This window comes from Silene latifolia, chromosome 1 (genome assembly GCF_048544455.1).
Source record: "Silene latifolia isolate original U9 population chromosome 1, ASM4854445v1, whole genome shotgun sequence".
In the NCBI taxonomy this organism is placed as follows: Eukaryota; Viridiplantae; Streptophyta; class Magnoliopsida; order Caryophyllales; family Caryophyllaceae; genus Silene; species Silene latifolia.
Genome location: NC_133526.1, coordinates 8,266,231 through 8,288,487, shown reverse-complemented (window position 1 = coordinate 8,288,487; position 22,257 = coordinate 8,266,231). Strand labels below are relative to the sequence as shown.

Here is a 22,257-nt window from a genome sequence, read left to right as displayed (position 1 = left end):
AATCAATTATTATTATTATTAATTATTATTAGGGATTATTATTATTATTATTGTAAAATTGAAATAAAATTTATTGGATCTGAATTAAACTGAATGAATGAATTGAACCAAACTGAATTTAATGGAGGTGGACTGAACTAAATTGAACTATATAAATCTACAATTACCACTTGACGGATCTGCAGTTTGCGGACGGTCGGATAATACCACATTGTGTAAAAATGGTATGAAAACGAGTCACATGCAATTGTGTGTGTAGGCTTTTATAGGTAATATAAGGCACTGACTTGGAATTGACATTTCAAATAAAAAATTTAAAACATTATCTTCCCAATACAGTAACATTGCATCTTCTCAACTTCACATCTCATTTTCAATTTAATTTTCAAACACACTTTTTTCCATATTCATTTCTCTCTCTATAAAACCTAAAAATCTTCCTTCTACTTTTTCAATTTGCTATGATCTTCATCTACTATACTATTTCCGTCCGCTACGATCTTCATCTTCTTCCTTACAAATTAACAAAAACTCAGAACATAATCAATGTAATTATAAACATGGTAAGAAAAACAAATAGGAAAGACGACATTACCTAAAAAGAATGCAAGAACGGCACATGCAAGTGTTGAATCCAACAAAGGTATTTTAAATTTTTGGTTTCTATTTATTATAATTGTTTTAGGGTGGTTATAGGATTTTAATTATGTATTATTTTAGTATGAATGTATTAGATTTATTTTTACGGTTCCGTTGATGAGGATTTAGAAGGTGGAGGTTTTTGTTGTTTAATTGTTAGCTTGATGATCTTTGTTTTTGCTATATTACTTGTGGTTTACGTGTTTCCCATAGTGTTCAAGAATTGCATGTAAGGGGTTGTACAGCGGAAGAAAACGGTTGGAATTCTGAAATATGACCATTTTAGTTGTGTCATGTTTATGAACCAAAACTGGTTACATATTCAAGTACAGTGTGTACATTTTATTAGGTTTACTAAGGTGTACTTTTTTTTTTAACAAATGTTTACCACATGCATATAATTTAATTTAGTCGGTCATTATCAAATACCATATTATTGAGTATGGTAACACATTTAATTAAAGTGTCGAGATGTTGATGAGTTTATTGAAATTGAGTAGTAGTATAAAATGTAACCAAATATCAATTTTATATGACCTTTTTTTTACAAACATGATTTAGTTATTTAGTTTATTTAAGTGGTGATAGACCATAAATTAAGTTGAAATTTTGTTTGTCACCATTTTAAAGCTGTTTGTAAACATTTTTTTTTAGGAATGCCAAATCACTAAATAGGGTCATGAAAATATATGTTAATGGTTACATATTAATTACAATGAGGACATTTTATTATGTTCCTAAACTTTTGTTCTTTGTTACCATTTTACATCTTGAGTTAAATTATGAACCTAATGACAAGAATAATCAAGTTTTTGTGTCATATAAGATGTTACTAAAAATGAAGTGTTTGTTACAATTTACACAAACTACTGGATTAAAGGGTAATGGTAAAGTAAGATATTAAACATAAGTGGTGTCATATTAATTTGAAGTGTCTACATATTCACATATTATCCAATATGTTATTATGTAAAATATGTAACTAAAGTGGTGACATATTATTCTGTAATGGTTACATCTTAAGCAAATATTTTAACATATTGATTCTGGGTGTATGTTTGTAGTCGGTGGGCGTTGAAGATGAGGCAGCGGCTTTACAAAGCAAATTCACCAAACGTTACACTCAGGATGCGGTGAAAAAGATTTGCAATGGTCCTTGCCGCAAAGGGAAATGGTGAAAGTCAATAAGCGCTTAAGAAGTGTGGACAGGGAAATGGAGTTGTAATGATTTGTATTGAACAGTGTAGTTTCCATTTGTTATATATGGTGTTGTGACATTTTAGGAAGATAACAATGGCTTGTTGTGGATGGTGATTTTGTGATAAAATCTAGTTAATAATACTAAGATATGGATGTTTGGTGACTATGACAATGTATATCTTTAAAATGTCACTGGGTTAAGTGTTTATGTAACTTTTTTCTAGTTAAAATGGTGGTTGATAGTAACCAGATTTCTTTGAAATATTATATAACAGAAGTAATTCAATATTAAGATGCATATTATGTTAACATATATAATAAACTAATCACCATCCTTTAAAAATGGTACCAAATTGGGTTAGAAGGGTAACAACGAATATATTACCTTTATCACGTAGATATGTTGCCATTATTGTAAGGGACTATTTTACCATTTGATATTGTGTAGGTCAATCACTTATATAGACACCCAATATGTTACCATGTTTTTGAAAAGTTGTAACCATTTTTAAAAAAATTCAACGGTCTCTACCCAAGTAGCTTTGGCCCATGCTAAATGTAACCATTTGATATATTATGTAGCTACTTAAGTTATAAGGATGTAACCATTTTAAAATGGCTTTTTGATATTGCAAAGCTCACGTAACCATTTTCACCAATCGACTTAGAAATAGGTTGCAAATGGTAGTGTACTGTGTTTTGCAATATGTTTACAAGATTGTCCAATATGTTTCCAATTCAAAAGATGGTAACATATTGATAAGAGATATGAACATTATTATTACTGATTTTACTCAATGATATTGGTGTAGCAAAAAGTTAAGAATTGTCTATGAGCGTTTCTTATACATGTCAAATAAAAGTTCCTTTTTCTTTGCTTTGAACATCAAGAGGGACTCCAAATAGTTACTACTTGTGCAAGTTAACAGGTTGTTAAAATAAAGAAAACTATAAACATTCATGGGATATATGACTACATTTCATACATAGTACAAATACGTATCTCCTAAAATGATACAATTACTAGAATGTCTCTACTAGCATGAAACTATTCTCCAACCATTCTTCATCTGTGAGTGTCCTGCCTGGGTAAATATGGTAACAATATAAGACATTGTTACCATATGAACTTTAAGATTTAAAAATATTATCATAGAGTGTAACTTGACAGACAATAAAAGTCTACATATTAGCAAGAAATGTAACCACATTACCATGAAATAGACTAATCGTAAATATCATATTAATGTTCATAATAATTACAAATGGTAACATATTGCATAAATAAGTTATTATATTGCACTCATATATTAGCGGTGTTGTTGTGAATAATTTGTAATGATTTTATCATATATGTTGTCATGATTTTGTTATCGGTTTTATCATTTAATAAGGAAATATTTTAACAAAATGGATACAAAATATTGTTTTCCACATACATCATCACCATCAACTAAATTAATTAATCTAATATATACGAAAACAAAATGCATTCAACATTAATTTAACCAAAAAAAATTACAAAATAAATAAAAAATCAAATTTGATGAAATGAAAACAATATTTTTATATATGAATCTCAATAATAATATTAGTAGTATAAATAAAAAATATAAAGCAAACTCAATGTTTACCTTCAAATTTCAACATACATATTATTAAATGTAAACATTTCAACCCAATGCTTATCTTAATCTCTCCTCTTTCTTTGATCTTGCTTCCTTCTTTTATAAAGATGATATATTTATGGTTTTTTTGATAGGTTTTGAAAATAGTTTGTTTTTTTAGTTTGTTGGATGAAGATGAACATGCCAATGTTTATATTAATTTCGCTCGCTTTCTCAGAGCTTACTTAGATGACATGTTTATGGTTTTTTGTTAGAGTTTTAATGTAGTTTTTTTTTTTGGATGAAGATGACTATGGAGAGTTTTTTTTTTTGAATAAAGATGAAATGGTGTGTGAAAATGTATGATGGTAGATAGGAGGTGACTTACAAGTGCTAGAAAATTAGTTGAATTAAATATTGTTCAATAGTACAATTGTAAAACACTAGCTCACTACTCCCTTTTTCTAACTAAGCCAAGTTGCACAATAATCTGCCCCATTTCCTTCTGATTTGGTATGTATTCGATCCGTCGCAATGCCGTCGTAAATGAAAATTTGTGATAAATCTAAACTAACTTGTATCGAACTCATGAGAACTGAAATAAAGGCTAAAAAAATAGGGCCGAAGTCACTTAATCCGTTTGCGATGCTTTAAGCCGGACCCAAAAAACTTGCGTTAAAGAAAAGAGAATAAAAGGATAGAGTTTGTTTCCAGAAACTTCCGGATCCCATAAATTAGAGAAACAAACACCAATTCTCTCTTCACCTAAAAAACCCTACTAAAACCCTCATTTTCCCCTTCCTCTTAAGTCTTAACTCCTCCAAATTCAATCAAATCAATTACCATCTCAAAACTTTCTCACCTAATTCAACAATGCACAGGGTTTCCCGTTCCTCTCTCTCTTCAATTCTCCGCTACCGTGGCGGTTCCCACCACCGCAACGCCCTCGCCGTTGCCGGTGCCGCCAACTCTTCCGTAATTTCTCTTACTTTCCCTCTCTTGCTTAAACAAAATTTTGTTGCATAGTTTGTGTTTTTTTTGGTATTGTTGTTCATCTAGAGTTTAATTTTTTTTTCTAGGGTTTATGAATTTGTGTGAAAAGCCCTATTTATTTGCTCATCAGTATTTTCTTTTGGATTTGCGTTTGTTTTTTGAAATGATCTGAATACTCCGAATGCCGTATTGAATAGAGAATTTCATTCGTTTGTTATCATTGAAATCTAGCATTTTCGTTGTCTCAATCGTTTGTTTACCTTTGAAAGTAAACATGTGATTGACACGGAATTAAATTCTTTAATTAAAATTTGACTGGGCATATAATAGTATTTCGTCTTTGTTATATTTCGGAACAATTTCAGAACTAGGTAGAGATATCAAGAGTTTCTATGTTTACGCAAAAAGTGGGTCTTACTCGATGGCCTTCTCCGTGTACCCGTCACTCCAGCACATCGATGCCCAAACCCGTCATAGAAGGCCATCGAGTAAGACATATTTCGGAACAATTTCAGAACTAGGTAGAGATATCAAGAGTTTCTATGTTTACGCAAATTCTCCCTTGTGACGGTACTATTCCGTCACAAACACTTTTCACATTTGCGACGGGCCAAATGTGACCATTTTATGAGAAAATGTGACCATTTTTTATAGGTAACATTTTATGAACAGTACTTGATTGGTTACATTTAATCAAAAAGTGGTCACATTTGCCCGTTGCAAATTGTGACCGTCACAAGGGAAAATTTGCGGTTTACGCAAAAGTTGTCTTTGAACTTTTTGTCGCCAATTAAATTGAGAACTATTCTGCACCATAAATGCCGATAAATTCTTGTTTGGGCGGTCTTATTACTATAAATTGGACAACTGTTGGTTTTGAGATTGTTGGCGTTGTTTAATATGTGAATATCATTATGTCATTACGAAATGTGGTTCGAGTTTACAAGGGTCACATAAACTAGCTCTTGTTTATTGTCGATGCGACTTGATGGTGTCTTAACTGTGTTATTTTCATTACGACAGGCTGCTGAAGTCAAACCAGGTTCTAGATGGTACTCTTCAGTAATATCACACAAGTGCAACTGTGGGAACTGTAGTATCTGCAAACCTGGGAAACCTGATGCACATTTCAGCTTGAAGAATGGCTTCTCTGTGGCCCGTAGATATGAATCTACGGCAGCAGCGTCTGATTCATCTGAATCTGGTGCACCAGCTGAGAAATACGAGTACCAAGCAGAGGTTTGTCTTGGCTTTTGAATAATTGGATTTACATTAGTTGTGTAGTGGTATAGTGTGATTACTTGTCGTGCTTATCTATCGTTTTTGTGTTGTTTTATAGGTTAGCCGACTCATGGACCTTATTGTCAATAGCCTCTACAGCAACAAAGAGGTGTTCCTTAGGGAACTTATCAGGTGTGTTTCTTTGTTAAGTTCGCATATCATTAGGATGACATTCTCATTTTTTAATTTCTCTTTTGCATATGCTGTGGCAGGGATTAGATATTTATTAAGCGATAAGTTCTCATTTTTTAATTTCTCTTTTGCATATGCTGTGTCAGGGATTAGATATTTATTAAGCAATAGTTATGTGATTTATTTGATGAAAGGCGCCTCCTATGTTTTGCAAAAACTTCAATGATTGATTTTCTTTTTGAATTCTGCCGCGTCTCTTCATGTTATCTTATTTGTGTTCTCAGTTTATTTGTTTGATTTTCTTCACACACTGAATGCTGTAATGAGTTCTGTCTTGCTTAGTATTGAATATTTGATGTGTTGTAGATTTTATTAATAATTGTGATGAAAACATCATCAATGTAGTGTTTGTGTACTTGGTTCGATTGAATATATCTTTTACGAGATTACACCTGATATCCACTTTAGTTCGGGGTAGTAGTATCCAGATTCTAATGTTGTGTACTGCGTAGGAGAAAAACAAATCCAATTCTGGACTCCGTTCTTCATAAGTTTTACATAATTTCATGTGCAAGTTGAAAAAAATATTTTTGTCATGTTCGATGTTGGGTGCTGAACTGCTGATATTGAAGTAGAGGAGAGAAAAGAGGTTGAGGGAGGGAATTAGGAAGGCAGTGTGAGAGTTCTATACTTACAAAAGTTTCAAAATAACCCTTTTTTATTTAATTTTTTTTGCCATGATGAGAGCATTCACGGAAATCGTATTCTGTAACGGCAAAGTATCAGGCAGACTAAGCATAGAGGCTTGCCCGAAAACAGAAAATGATTGTATGCATTCATCAGATTATTATTTTACCACACCTACAAAATAGGTGTTTGATTCCAGCATTCTGAAGTTCTTTGGGTGTGCCTTGTACCTGCCCCAATCTAAATTCAAAACTGGATCATCTGGCATGTAGATTTTTGTCTTCTTCTAAATTTGAAATGAACTATTGGTCCCCTAATAGACCTTAAACTAGTCGACATCATGGCGATGTTTTATTCAATTAGTTTCTTCTCATATTTAGATTTACTTTTGTTCTGTTGGATTTCAGACTGGTTGTCAGTAGTAATTTTATTTCCTTATCTGAACAACAATACCAGTTGTATAATACTAAACCAAGCACTATTTCAGTTTTTTGTTTTTCTGTATGAGCCCCGTTGCAACTTCAGAGGATTGGCGAGAGTTTGATCAATTTGTTTTAGGTGCAGCAAGTTGATAACGGCTAATGACATCCACTAATTTTGCAGTAATTACCTACTGTTCGATACCTTTATCTGATGGCAATCATTTTTTTTATTTGTGCTCCAGCAATGCAAGTGATGCTCTTGATAAGTTGCGGTTTCTTAGTGTAACACAACCGGAGCTGTTAAAAGATTCAGTTGATCTCGATATTCGGATCCAGACAGACAAAGATAATGGCACCATAACAATCACGTATGTGACTTCTAAAGATTCTTTATATTGACTAATAGACCACTTTTTATACTTTTTTTTTTTTTTGGCAAGAGAGATTATATCTGCTTTTTATGCAGTGATTCTGGTATTGGCATGACTCGTCAAGAACTTGTAGATTGTCTTGGAACTATTGCACAGAGTGGGACTGCTAAGTTTCTTAAGGCATTGAAGGTTTGATTTGTTTTGTGTTTTTGCAGTTCACTTTGACTTTGTGTAATTTGTTAGTTTATATATAACATAAGTCTTGATTTTCCAGGATAGCAAAGAAAGCGGGGGCGAAAGCAATCTGATTGGTCAATTTGGTGTTGGTTTCTACTCGGCATTTCTAGTTTCTGACAAGGTACTCACACACAAGTATATTTGGTTAAATACTTTTTGTAAAACTTAACATCGTTATACCTTTGATTGTACTTTTCATTTGACTATTAATTCATGTTTGAAGGTGGCTGTTGCAACGAAGAGTCCTAGATCTGATAAACAGCTTGTCTGGGAAGGTGAAGCTAATTCCAGTACATATACAATAAGAGAAGAGACAGACCCAGAAAAACTTTTGCCTAGAGGGACTAAAATTACTTTGTATCTCAAGGTTGGTTGTGGTATCATAGAATTGTTTTCTCCTACTTCTCTACACTATCTTGAATATGTTGTCAATGTCACTAACATCTATGTTCTTTTTGTCAATTTCAGCGTGATGATAAAGGTTTTGCACATCCAGAGAAGGTTGAAAAGCTTGTGAAGAACTATTCACAATTTGTATCATTTCCTATATACACTTGGCAGGAGAAGGGCCATACCAAGGAGGTACTCAGCTTATACACATCAATTGTCAATTGAAAATTGGGGTTTGTCATTGTCATTGTTAGATGCTTTCTCTTTGTAGTCTATGAAAACAAATTATGCGTATTGTGTTCCAGGTTGAAGTTGATGAAGACCCAGCTGAAGCAAAGGATGATGCTGGAGAACAAACAGAGGTACTATGTGAAATATTAATTGTGTATTCTAATATGTTTGGATGAGCTTTTTTGAAATCGTTTTCAAATTGTTTTTTCTATTTTACTAACACAGAAAAAGAAGACCAAGAAGGTGATTGAGAAGTATTGGGAATGGGAACAGACAAATGAAACTCAGCCAATATGGGTGAGAACCTGTTTTGTTTGAAATGGTGGTCTATGTTGTTCATTTACGTTGGAAAATCCAATTTTAATTCTATTATATGCAGCTTCGGAATCCTAAAGAAGTTACCACCGAAGAATATAACGAGTTTTACAGGAAGGCCTTCAATGAATATCTAAACCCTCTAGCTTCATCACATTTCACTACTGAGGTGAGAACGGTTATCTTCACGATTACTTTTGTCAAGATATGGATGCCCAAACTATGTTTTCGTTGTTGCTCTAGTTTCTTGTATATATCGTGTTCATTATGCGATCCTGTTTTAATCTCTGCAGTACTTAGGATGCTCTAATATTTGTATGACAGGGTGAAGTCGAGTTTAGGTCTATCTTGTATGTCCCGCCTGCGGCGCCTCAAGGTAAAGGTGACTTGATGAACTTTAAGACCAAGAATATAAGACTATACGTCAAGCGTGTTTTCATTTCGGATGACTTCGATGGGGAATTGGTAAGAATTGTACTTAGATACCTAATTTATTTATTTGCCTTGGCCCTTGTGAGTTATTGATCATATTTTTCTTATCTTGGTATCATTCTAGTTTCCTCGGTATTTGAGCTTTGTTAAGGGTGTTGTGGATTCCAATGATCTTCCGCTGAATGTTTCACGAGAGATCCTTCAAGAAAGTAGAATTGTAAGTCAGTTTGCTAAGCTCTTTTATTATCTTATATGTTCAGATTTCACTTTCCTCATCATCTCTTTTATTGGTTACAGGTAAGAGTTATGAGGAAAAGATTGGTCAAGAAGGCCTTTGACATGATCCTTGGCATATCTATGAGTGACAACAGAGATGTAAGTAAATATTACCTTAATAATACTGAAATTTCTGACTTTTCTGAAATGGTGTGGCGGTAGTGCTACATAAGTACATAGTGCATATTGGGGCATGGACGTGTTCGGCATTTTGCCAAAGCTGTTCATTTTTAGTCCACTACTGGTTAGTGCGTTGCTTCTGATTCTTTTTTCACTAATGGATTTACTTATGTTCTGGGCTGTAGGACTATGAGGCTTTCTGGGAGAACTTTGGTAAACACCTAAAGTTAGGCTGCATTGAGGATCCTCAAAACCATAAGCATCTAGCACCTCTCTTGAGATTTTTTTCATCTCAAAGTGAGAATGAAATGATAAGCTTAGATGAGTATGTAGAAAATATGAAGGCTGACCAGAAAGATATCTATTACATTGCTGCTGATAGTGTGTCAAGCGCAAAGAATACACCATTCCTGGAAAAGCTTTTGGAGAAGGATCTTGAAGTATGACTCTTTCTCATTTCTGTTTGGTTTGATTCCCTCTGCTTTTATTTAATCCTACTGTTGCCCTTCAGTATTAGAAAAGGTAGGACCTCAAAGGGAGGTTACATATCTCATGACATTTTGTTTTTGTTGTGTAGGTCCTCTTTTTAGTTGATCCCATTGATGAGGTTGCTGTCCAGAATCTGAAATCTTACAAGGAGAAGAACTTTGTTGACATTAGCAAAGAAGATCTTGATCTAGGTGGGTTCTTTATCCCTTATGTTACTCGTATCCTCATTTTTCCTTTCGTACCAAGATTTGACAGACAAATATATAGCCAAACATACAAGGTTTTTCATACAATAGTCCAAGACCGAGTAACTTTGTTTGTCCTTGTTGCCTTTCTGGAAGTTTTCTCATCCTCTGACTTGTTGCAGGAATTGAAAATGAGGCAAAAGGAAATGAGATCAAGGAAGAATTTAAAACCACCTGTGACTGGATGAAAAAGCGGCTAGGCGACAAAGTTGCAAGCGTCCAGATATCAAATCGGTTGAGCTCTTCACCATGTGTTCTTGTGTCAGGAAAATTCGGATGGTCAGCGAATATGGAGAGGTAGAGAATCCTTTTAGTTTAATATACTGAATTTACTTGGTTTGGCACTTTGGCTTTGGCCTTAGCTTTGCAGATCGTACGGGGGGCCATACAACCTCTTTTAAAATAACTTAATACATATCTTGTTTTGCAATTGTAGGCTGATGAAGGCGCAGCACGCTGGTGATTTATCGGCTTTGGAATTCATGAAAAATAGGAGGGTGTTTGAGATAAATCCTGAGCACCCTATTATTAGAAGTCTTCAGGTATATAATCACGTTACAACCTGATAATTCACAAAAAACTAGGTGCTATTTAGTATTAATATAACTTGTGCTAAGACTTGTAGACTCCACACTCTTTGAAGGTTTTTGAGTGACGGGTGCTTGTGCACAAGATTTTGGTTTGTGAGTTTCGATATTTTGCATTCTGTAGAAATTTAAGCAAGAACTCCTCGATTCCTAAAGAGTTACTGTCGATGACAGGAGGGAGGGGGTTTCAGGGACGTACTTTGCTCACCCCTTTGTTATCAATAAAGAGATACTCCCTCCATTTTTTTATATATGACGTTTTACATTTACGAGGTAAGCCTTTGACTTTAATATTTACAAAAATATATTTGTTCAAAAAATATAAAAAATGGTACCATTAAATTCCTTACGAAAAACTCTTTTATATGAGTATACATATCATAATATTTAGTCTTATATTTTAAGAGATATTGAAGAGAGAAAGGAGTGTCTCGAAATGTGAGAAAGTCATATATAAAAAAATAGAGGGAGTACCATTTTGGAAATTGCACTTCGAATTGCATTGATTGATTGTTACTTCAAAGTAAAAAGAAGCTCAATGGGTTTAGCAAGCCTTTCAATTTTTTTTTAAAAAAGTCCAGTGAGGTCTTATGGGGGATTAACCTTCAGTGGAACTAGTCTAATTGACAGCAGTATCTACTAGGGCTGTGTGCCTGTGTGTAATGTCTTTTACCTATTGTTCCCTTTTTTCGTTGGTGTTCAGTATCTCCAACAAAGTGACGGTTGTTTTTGTTGATTATTTAGGCTGCGTCCAAGTGTGGCTCAGAAGATGAAGAGGCTCTTAGAGCTGTTGATCTGTTATATGATGCAGCATTAGTATCCAGCGGTTTTACTGTAAGTAGTCTCTTTTGGGCATTTGATTATTACAAGCTTGTTTTATAGCTATAGAGTATAGACTAATGGTAGCTGACTCAAAATTAAATCACTCCCCTAGATACCAAGTATTGTGTTTCCTTGGGCTCTAATATATTGACCAAATTTCCTTTTCAAGTCAATTAATTACGTGTAGCATACGATTGTAGTGTTCTACACACTGTTAATTTCCATGGAGACAAATAATATTTTCTTCTTCAAGGTCTGAACCCGTAGTGAACATTTTCTGCCCAATAGCAATTTTTTCTTTTGAGTTGATGCTGTATTGACTCATCCATTCTTAACACACTTAAAACTGCGACACTTCCCCTAGCGGTGACAAAAGGGTTGGTTTGACGAAAGTAAAGAAAATGCCTCTTAGGGATGTATTGCATCATCTCTCTGTTTCATATTAAAATTTCTTGAATATTTATAGTTTTTTATTTTCTTGTTTTGAAGACGTATCCGTATTTTTAGGGGGAGTCCCCATGTGGCTGTATCTCAAGAGTCATCTTGAGTTCGATATATCAGACACTTGTACCCGTGTCTTGTTAACATAGGCTCTTGGCACAAATTCACTACCAAATTAAATGTGTTCACTGTCTTTAGGTTGAAATGTGGTTGTTATAGGGGTTTTGCTGTTGTTTATGTTGTCTGAGCTGCGTTTTACATCTGCAGCCTGAAAACCCGGCACAACTAGGTGGAAAGATATATGAGATGATGGGTGCTGCTCTAGCTAACAAGTGGGCAGATCAAACAGTTCACCAGCCACAAATTCTGGAGACAGTGGAAGCCGAGATTGTTGAGCCTGCTGGGGCCGAGAGTCAGAAATGATGATTAGTTATATTCACTCCTTACCTCTCTCGTCAATTATGCTTATTTAATAGGTGAAAACCTGAAACTAGATGAACAGAGCATAATGCACAATCAGTCGGGCTATTGCTAAAAGCTTTTTGGGTGTTGTAGTTCTGTTATTTTTATGTTCTCGCTTTCACCATTTAATAAGGATAGACTCTGCTTGAGTAAAACTTTTCCGTAATATGAAATGTGAGAGGTTGCCTAACATCTTTTAGCAGGTTTGCTCTTCAGTTGCTTATGATAGAACGAATGGTGCACAAACCGCGAATGATCAACTGTTGCTTGATACTTTTTGGCTTTCGCGTAAATTCAAAGCCTTTGGAAAGCTAGGAACGAGACTGTTTCAAGAGGTTCTTCACTATAACCGCTTTCTATTCATAACTTTAGTTATTGCCCAGAAACGACTGGATTACATTATGAAACATAGAACGAGCAAATCTGATTCTCTCGGATTTCAATTATACAAGGAGCCAAATTGCTCAATATAAATCCGACATGGGTGGCTTATGTATTAGTTTTTAGCACATAATACCAAAATCAGGAGGAAGTTGATTAAAGTTAATACGTATGACACATAAGCTTGTGACCTCTTACAAAAAGGGAGAGGGGACAAGGTGGGGTACCCCATGTGCTTCTTACTTACCTCTCAATGGACATTTTGTGAGAGGAAACGGTATCCGTCAAAAGCTAAATTAGTGTGGGTACCAAATTTGAATTATTTTTGATACAATTAACAAGAATGGTGAGCATTTCGTTAGCCAATGATGTGAGCTTCCCACTCACATCTTTGCAAATAATCTCAAAACCTGAGCTTCCCGATTCTCCTCATTTTTGTGTTCCACTGCCTATCACCATACAGAGTTGTGGTATCTGGCCCCATTTAAGATTTTCCCGAGATTTCTAATTGTTTGATAGTGTCTCTTGAAATTGTCTGGCTTGTCTCAGTAAATTATGCCGGATGCGATAAACTCGTAATTAAAGAACGAGTCAAATAAGTTAAAAGTTGAGTCATTTTAGCAATGTTTGCATTTGTGTAGTGTTACTATCTCCTAATTAAGTTAAATTATACCTTCAATTATTCTGTTCGAGTGATTATTTACCTAAAAAACCTAAGTAGAAGTGCCAGTCAACACTTTTTTTTTTTTGAGGGAGCCAGTCAACACTTTTTTTATAATCACTATTGATGCTCAAGATTTCTTTACAACTGTTCCAAAGAAGATATTCCATGGGAAAGAGTCGTAGATTTTCTTACAAGAATATCACAAAATCTCTATCATCAAATCAAATTCATTAACCAAAAAGAAAGATAAAATCTTTTTACTGTTGAATTAAGTGGGAATTTTGTTGATTCTTGTATGTGGAGGCTGCCTTTTTCCCATTTTGAATGCACAAAATCTCATTGAAGACGACACGTATCCGTCACTTTCAAGTGACGGATACCATTTCCTTTCACAGATGACCCAAATAGAAGAGAGAGGGAAGCACATGGGGTGCCTCCACCTTGTCCCCCCTATTCGTTTTGTGAGTGACATTACCCGTCACTTGCTCTGACCCGTCTTCGGCAAGAGTTGTTGGAATGAATGATTGTGTGCTCCAAAACTGCTCCAACAAATTCTGCCCATCAAACAAACAAAAATAAAATAAGCAAAAAAACAATGAGTGTCTTAATTTTGTACATATTTGAGTTAAGACCGTTCTAAATTAAGACGACTCTGAAATTAAATAAGACAAAGTGAGAAAGATTTGATTTGCATTAATATTGTCAGAGGTTAGGAAAAAAAGGAGTGAAGACTGGAATGTACAGTGTACAGTACCTTTGAAAGAGTAACCAACCAATTGCTTTCATTGTTTATTTACCCTCTCAAGGTCACATTGATGGGTTCATCAGAGAGTTGCATGATAGGCAACTGTGTGTTTGACATATTGTCTTATGAGTAGACCACTAATATTGTATAGGGCTCTCACAGTCTCACCATTTTCAGCTCTTTCTGCTCATATAATCTTTGGTTTTTGTTTAGTTTTTCTTTAAATTTAGGAAAAAAAATTGTTGGGATTTTTTTTTTGTTGAAGTATCTTAATTTGGATTCTTACCCGGCAATTTGCGGGAACCATTGAGGCATTAGGGGTAATGTTGTTGTAGTTATCTTATTTTGAATGGTGTTGGTGAAAATGTCTTTGAATTGCAACCACTGTCAGAATTCCTGTAATGGCAGAATTCCTGCTAATTTCAAGCTCAGAAAAAGCAAACAACAGAAGCATGGGTTTCCGGGTGAATTGAGATGGAAAGGCAGTGTTTTTCTGATGGGTTTTGTGGGTGTTTTTGTTGGAATAAGTTGGTTTTTGTATGGAGTTTCTGGTGTGGAGCACAAGTCTGTGCTTTTAAGTCAATTTAATTGCAGCCAGAATAGCCAGTTTCATGCTTTGTCTGACCAGGTAATTTTAATTTGTTTAATACTTTTTATGTTGGAAGTTTTGATAAATTGTGGCTATCCCTTTTGAATTTCTGACTTATGTTTGATACTCTTTCGATTTCAGTCATTTATTTACGTTTTATATTAGTCAAAGGTAAGCAAATGAATAGGACGGAGGGAGTATATGTGAATGTCGTGTGACTGTCTAACATGTGAGTGTTATGAATTAAATGAAACTAGATGCTGTTTAGCCTGTTTCTTATACAATAATTTGTTTTTTTTTTTTCGATGACGAGGGGGTTGAATCCCCCGGGCCCATGCATTCCCGCACCACCACATGGACCATGTAAGCCACCCCCTTCGGGGGCTGTAGTGGCCAAGTGATCATCGCCCCCTGCATTTCTGCAAGCTTCAAGGTTTAACCTGGCTACCACTGGACTAACACCATTTGATTGATTAGTTAATCTACGACATTTGGTAGATACAAAGACTTACTCAAAATTCTTGTTTTCAGATGATAAGGCGAACATGCCATTTTGCTAATAGATATGGCAGTGTATAATCTTTTGTTGTGTCTTGTGCGCAGGGGAATTTGGTATGGTCAAGGATACATAGTGATGATGCACAAGAGGCCTGCAAGTCTAGGTGTTTTTCGTTATTGACGAATTGCTGGTGGGTGATTTTGGGGTTGATAATCATTTGTTCGTGTGTCACTAGCGTCCAACTTAGGTTATGGAATAAGCATGAGTTACCGGAGTCACTGCAGCACCTGATGCAGCACAAGCTTCCATTGCCTACTCAAACTCCTGCTAAAAGTACTACAAAATGGCAGAAGAAGGTATTAAACTCTTTTTTTGTAGCTTTGATGATCTTCGCGGCATGGCTGTTCAATAAAGTTTATCAAGATACTATTTTTAAAGAAAAGGAAACACTGTCCAACATGTGTGAAGAGCGAGCCAGAATGCTACAAGATCAGTTCAATGTGAGCTTGAATCATGTTCATGCTCTGGCCATTCTCGTCTCTACATTTCACCATGGAAAACATCCCTCTGTTATGGACCAGGTAATCTATAGCCAATATGTTTTTTATCTTCCATTTTTCCAAATTGTAATGAAATGCATTTGCAATTGTCTATAGCCAATATTTTTTTTTTTTGGGTAAATTGATAAACACTACCAACTTTAATCCTCTTTTTCATAATGAATACCAACATAACCAATAATTAATACGTCAGTACCAAAATATTAACTTTTTTCTAGGATAGGTACCAAATCGCCTTTTTACTCTAATTTTTTTCCTACTTTGTGCTTTCATCTAAGAGAGGGAGTTTGGAAGTGGGTGAGTGGAGATTTGTACTTGAATGATGTTTTTTGGACTTTTTAGAGTAGGTTAAGATGAGATTTTCAGGCGACTTGGTACCTATCGTAGAAAAAAGTTAATATATTGATATTGATTATTAAATATTGATTATGTTGGTACCGATTATGAAAAATGGTCATTATATTGGTATTGTTTATCAATTAACCTTTTTTTTATCTTCCATTTTTCCAGAGAACATTTGGAGATTATACAGAGAGAACTGCTTTTGAGAGGCCACTCACTAGTGGAGTCGCGTATGCATTAAAAGTTACTCATTATGAGAGGGAGCAATTTGAGAAGCAACAAGGATGGACTATAAAAAATATGGAACATGGGGATCAGACTCTTGTGCAAGATTTTGATCCAACAAAGATGGACCCTGCACCTAGACGAGATGAATATGCGCCTGTTATATTCTGTCAGAGGACTGTAGCTCACATTGTTTCCATAGACATGATGTCTGGAAAGGTATTTGAGTTTTTTATTTAGCTTTATAATTCCTTTTAGTCATAAAGATCATAAATATTATGGCCTGCTTTAATATTGCAGGATGATCGGGACAACATTTTAAGAGCCAGGGCGACAGGAAAGGGAGTCTTGACTTCTCCATTTAAGCTGCTTAAGTCAAATCACCTGGGTGTGGTGCTTACATTTGCTATCTATGACATTGGACTTCCACCAGAGGCCACTCCAGAGCAACGAATAGCGGCCACTGTTGGGTAATTCTATACTAGTAGTTATTTTTATGGACTTTGTGCACTACTCTACACCGAACTTAATTGAAGCTTATAGGATATTCTATTTTTCTAGGTATCTTGGTGCATCTTACGACCTTCGATCCCTAGTGGAGAAGATTCTTCAACAACTTGCCAGCAAAGAAACTGTTGTTGTTAATGTCTATGATACAACAAATGCGTCAGCTCCAATTAATATGTATGGGACTGATGTAGTAGATACAGGCCTTCTGCATGTCTGTGGTCTCGACTTTGGTGATCCATTCCGAAAGCATGAGATGCATTGCAGGTAATTTTACTTTCATACCTTTAGATAGTTCAATACAGGCAAAAATCTTCTTTATTTTCTCCTCCTCCATTTTCTATTAATGGTTAGGATTCATTTTAAACCAAAAATGGGAGTTTTTCATAGACCAGCTAAGTCCAACCCTTCGGCACACACTCGTGTTGAATACTTCTGACTAGCAAAGGTCATAAAGTTAGAGTGTTGTCCTTAGCAGGGTCGATTTATGTTGCAGGTTCAAGCACCAACCTTCTTATCCTTGGATGGCTATCACGGCAAGCGGTATAGTCGTGACAATCACAATGCTTGTATATTACATTTTGCTTTCAGCAATTAATCGGATTATTAGAGTGGTGGAAGACTGGCATAAGATGAAAGTACTTAAAGCTCGAGCAGAAGCCGCAGATGTTGCCAAATCTCAGGTGATTTTCTCAATTCTAGCATTTACATTGATTTACCCTTATTATAGCTGACCCTTGTCCTTTTGCAACCTCCATACATGTCATTATATCTTCTGCTTTTGTATTTGTACAGTTTCTTGCCACAGTCTCCCATGAAATTAGAACTCCAATGAACGGCGTATTAGGTAAGGACCTTTACTTTATTATTTTTACTAATGTGTGTGCAGCCGTGGTAAAACTAATCCGACCAGAATGGCCCTTCCCAAATTAGAATCCGAATTTAGAATCCGACTTGTGCTGCAGGAATGTTACAAATGCTGATGGATACCAATCTGGACGATGATCAGCTTGATTATGCACAGACAGCTCATGCCAGTGGGAAGGACCTCATCTCTATTATCAATGAGGTCCTTGATCAAGCAAAGATAGAATCAGGCAGGCTGGAACTTGAAGCTGTGCCTTTTGATTTACGGGCTATTCTTGACAACATTGTCTCACTATTCTCTTTGAAATCTCGTGAAAAACAAATAGAAGTAAGTTTAAGTAGCTATATGACAGGAAAATCATTTCTTCATGAACAGTAAGTCAAATAGATGCCTAACATCGATTGCATACTTTATGTATTGCAGTTGGCTGTATATGTATCTGAAGAAGTACCTGAAATTGTTGTTGGAGATCCTGGGCGGTTTCGTCAGATAATTACCAATCTGGTTGGGAATTCACTGAAGGTTGGTTTTTTGCTTGTGTTCTTTTCTGAGAGTCATTGAGTCTTTTGTTCAAATTTATGTTAACAAGCGTCTAATGGACGAGCTTATCTTCTACCTACAGTTTACAAATGATGAGGGGCATATTTTTGTGTCTGTGCATTTGGCAAATGAAGTGAAGGCCAATCCTGATATTTTGGATGAATTGCTACAACAAAGCTCGACTGAATCAAATGCTGGATTAGAAAGAAACACGTTGAGTGGTTTTGCCGTTGTTGACAGATGGAAAAGTTGGTCTAGTTTCAGACACTTGTGTTCCGCTAATCCTACTGAGACGACTGGAATGATAAAACTGTTGGTGACAGTGGAGGACACAGGGGAGGGAATTCCTCAAGACGCACAAAGCCGTATTTTCACACCATTTATGCAGGCCGACAGTTCCACTTCACGGCATTATGGAGGTACTGGAATAGGGTTGAGTATAAGCAAATGTTTAGTTGACCTTATGGGAGGAGAAATCGGATTTGTTAGCGAACGTGGTGTTGGCAGTACCTTTTCCTTCACTGCTCTTCTTATGAAAGGAGAATCAAGATCTCTGGACCCAAAATGCCGCACATATGAGACATCTGTTATGGAGTTGAAGGGGTTGAGAGCTCTGATCATCGATAAAAGAAGCATTCGAGCTCTAGTTACACGGTATCATCTTCAGCGATTGGGAATATCTGTCGATATAGTTTCCAATCTTCCATCTGCATGCTCATTTATTTCTAGCAAGTTAAATTTCAGGTAAATTTCTTTCTTATACCTTTCATAGTGACAGTTGTGTATGATATTTGTCCTTCAGTCCATCAGCACATAACCAAAGTGCAATTAGCCCAAACCCGCGGGTAGAGCTGGCAAGTCTGACCCGACCCAAACCCGACCCTACAGGGCCCAAAAACATTGCGACCCGAAACCAACCCGACCCGTAACCCGACACGACCCGATTACCAGCGACCCGAACCCGACCCAGACCGACCCGATATTGACCCGACCCGATGCTGACCCGATTAAATTGATAACCCGACAATTATTAAGCTTAATTTTGATCAAAATGAAAGTGATTTTGTGTTTAGATTGATATGTTTGCCTTTGTAATGAAGTAATTAAACCAAATAATAGGTTAAAAGCTAAATTTAACGGTAAAAAATTATAGTAATGTGATTAAGTTATCGGACCCGATAGTGACCCGACCCGATACATCATTTGACCCAAAATGACCCGACCCGATAACGACCCGAACCCGACCCGGCTCGACTTGAAAGGGCATGATGGCCCAATATGACCCAACCCGATGTGGCCCGATCCAAACCCGACCCGACTGACCCGATTGCCACCTCTACCCGCGGGCATCAAAGTGGATGTTTTCCTACAGTAAGAAAAAATCAGCTTGATGTTCCTAGTTTTAGACATATAACTTCCCTTAATAGCTGTAAAATGTTTTAAGGACCTTGCTAATGTATGATATTTGTCCTTCAGTCCATCGGCACCATTAGCCATGGTACTCATCGAAAAGGAGGTCTGGGAAAAAGATATTGTTGCTGATCTCCGTCGCCTTGTTAGAGACGCAGCACCAACCAACTATACTGATAGAGTGCCCAAATTTTTCCTTGTAGCTACTTCAATTAGTTCTAGTGAACGGAGCGAGCTCAAATCTTGTCATTTGGTAGATGATATATTGACAAAGCCTCTGAGATTGAGCATCTTGAGCGGATGCTTCCATGAAGTGTTTTCAAATGGGAGGAAAAGACAATCATACAAAGCCAAACCGGCTAGTCTTGGTAGTTTGCTCAATGGGAAACAAATATTGGTAGTAGATGATAACGCTGTTAATCGTAAAGTGGCAGAAGGAGCTCTTAGGAAATATGGAGCCGTTGTTACTTGTGTCGACAGTGGAAAGGCTGCTGTAAAGATGCTTAACCCTCCCCATGGATTCGATGCTTGCTTCATGGATCTTCAAATGCCAGAAATGGACGGGTAATCAATGCCTTTTCGCTAATTAATACTCCGCAACTTTTTCTCTGTAGGATGATTATTAGTTTCATTTGGTCCAAACACACTGCCTCTTACATTTTCCGTCTCATTTTTCATTATGGATAACCCGAGAATAGCCTTTTTTTTTGTCGGTTGTTACTTGTTAGCAAATTGTAAGTTACATCTCACAATATCTTTACGTGAGACATAGTCCCTCATGAGACTTGCTCGTATGTTAATGGGTCATAATTGAATATCAATGTTGCTTATGTCCCTAGTGTTGATTGCCTGCCTTTTAGGTTTGAAGCTACACGACAAATTCGTCTCAAAGAAAGCGAGTTTAATGAGAAACTTGATATCGATGATGTCTCAGCAGAAAGACATGAGGAGATTCCCTGGCACACACCGATATTGGCTATGACAGCCGATGTCATTCAAGCTACAAATGAGGAGTGCATGAAGAGTGGAATGGATGGATACGTGTCTAAACCTTTCGAAGAGGAGCAACTCTATTCAGCTGTAGCTTGCTTCTTTAGGTCATTATAGTTCTCACTGTATGTATACCCAAACACCTCCGAGCTGGAGTGCTTCTTTAGGCCATATTACTGGAGTGCTTGTATAGTTATCGAGTAGGATGATTTGGAGTTGGGGTTAGGAGGTTAGATAGAGTTGATTAGGAATCTTTTAGTCTCTTCGGTCTATAATCTTAAAATGTCTTTTTTTTTTTTTGAAATACAATCCATACATCTTTGAACATTCCACATTGGAGACTAAGCATCGCTACCAATACCGACTTGTGATCCAAGTTTGAAATGTGGAGGGAAGATGAAATGCTTTGATGCAACCTTCATGTTGTCAGTTTGTCATTGTAACGCATACGCCTATATGAATAGAGTTTACGCTACTATTTCAGTAATTCTACTTTGATAACCGGATGATCCATTATCTTGTTATAATGAATACTAACACACATTGAAAAAGGGTGTTGCTCTTTCATGTACATGATTTACTTAATTATGTACATGTTTTCCGTAATTACCCTTTATCATTTTTTCCACCAACTCCAAACTCTCATGGTCTTTTCTTTCCCTCTCTAAGGGCTTCCTTGGATTGAGGGTAAAAGGGGGGAATGAATATGAGAGTAATAGGTAAGATGCATTTTCTATGTTTGGCATTAGAGTAATTATTCATCTTCTAGATTTATTACCCTCATAAAAGGTTAATACATTACCAACCCTCCCCCCGGGTAATGATTAAGGGATTAAAACATCTACTAAGTAATCATTACCCTTATGCCAAACATATCATCAATGAACTCATTAACCAAATAATTAACTTCGCTCAAAATATATCCCAATTAAAATTTACCCCCGAATTGTTCCATAGATTCCAGGCAAACCCTAAGGAACAAAAAAGCCCACTTCAAACCTAAAAGGCCACAATACAAGGTATTTACATTCTACAATTAAAGTTTGCTACCGATAATCAAAAATTCAATGTTAATTAGCGGATTATCGATGCTTAGGGTCTAGGTAAAGTGTGGAAATATTATGAGAAAAGGCCATGATTAAGTAATGTGTGTAAGTACATGAAAGAGTAACTACGTTGAGAAATGCAAGGAAACAACGTAATTCATTAAATTTACCAAAATAAAACATCTTTTATACGTATATAAAGTATTTTAATTGAACCTGTTATTATAAGTTGAATATTTTTATATAAGACCGTCTTAGATAAGAACCTCTCGGCTGCACAAATTCTCATTATAAACGGGAGATATCCGTCTATAGTTATAAACGGGCCAAATATCCACCCACTTAAAACATAAGACAAACAATAAGTTGCATGGTTGGGCCCAAAAATATCACCACTTTAAGCATATTTGACCCGACTTTCATTTTAGACGGATATATCCATCTATAGTGAGACTAATTGCTTAGGCTAGCAGTATATAGAGTTGGTCAACAGCACGGGCTGACCCGGCCCG

At 36.0% G+C, this 22,257-nt stretch overlaps 2 protein-coding genes across 4 annotated transcripts; both read left to right on the top strand.

The window, feature by feature from the left end:
- Nucleotides 1–4,152: 4,152 nt before the first annotated feature.
- Nucleotides 4,153–12,569, top strand: LOC141596405 (heat shock protein 90-6, mitochondrial). Its single transcript, XM_074416553.1, has 20 exons — nt 4,153–4,421; nt 5,463–5,678; nt 5,779–5,852; nt 7,204–7,329; nt 7,428–7,521; nt 7,607–7,690; nt 7,793–7,936; nt 8,038–8,151; nt 8,265–8,321; nt 8,416–8,487; nt 8,570–8,674; nt 8,830–8,970; nt 9,062–9,154; nt 9,235–9,312; nt 9,519–9,773; nt 9,911–10,013; nt 10,190–10,364; nt 10,504–10,609; nt 11,399–11,488; nt 12,185–12,569. Exons 1-20 carry the CDS (start codon nt 4,320–4,322, stop codon nt 12,338–12,340), a joined length of 2,385 nt encoding a protein of 794 aa, XP_074272654.1. The 5' UTR covers nt 4,153–4,319; the 3' UTR covers nt 12,341–12,569.
- Nucleotides 12,570–13,980: 1,411 nt separating this feature from the next.
- LOC141596389 (histidine kinase 2-like) lies at nt 13,981–21,200 on the top strand. Of its 3 annotated transcripts, none has more exons than XM_074416542.1 (13): nt 13,988–14,797; nt 15,362–15,613; nt 15,696–15,838; nt 16,328–16,603; nt 16,685–16,854; nt 16,946–17,158; nt 17,388–17,574; nt 17,687–17,738; nt 17,857–18,086; nt 18,183–18,281; nt 18,382–19,043; nt 19,776–20,273; nt 20,570–21,200. In XM_074416542.1, the coding sequence occupies exons 2-13, from the start codon at nt 15,601–15,603 to the stop codon at nt 20,814–20,816; spliced, it is 2,790 nt and encodes a 929-aa protein (XP_074272643.1). In that variant the 5' UTR covers nt 13,988–14,797; nt 15,362–15,600; the 3' UTR covers nt 20,817–21,200. The 3 variants fall into 3 exon arrangements, with proteins under 3 accessions (XP_074272624.1, XP_074272643.1, XP_074272633.1); XM_074416532.1 differs by having other exon boundaries at nt 14,191–14,797; nt 15,701–15,838; XM_074416523.1 differs by having other exon boundaries at nt 13,981–14,797; nt 15,362–15,838.
- Nucleotides 21,201–22,257: the final 1,057 nt, after the last annotated feature.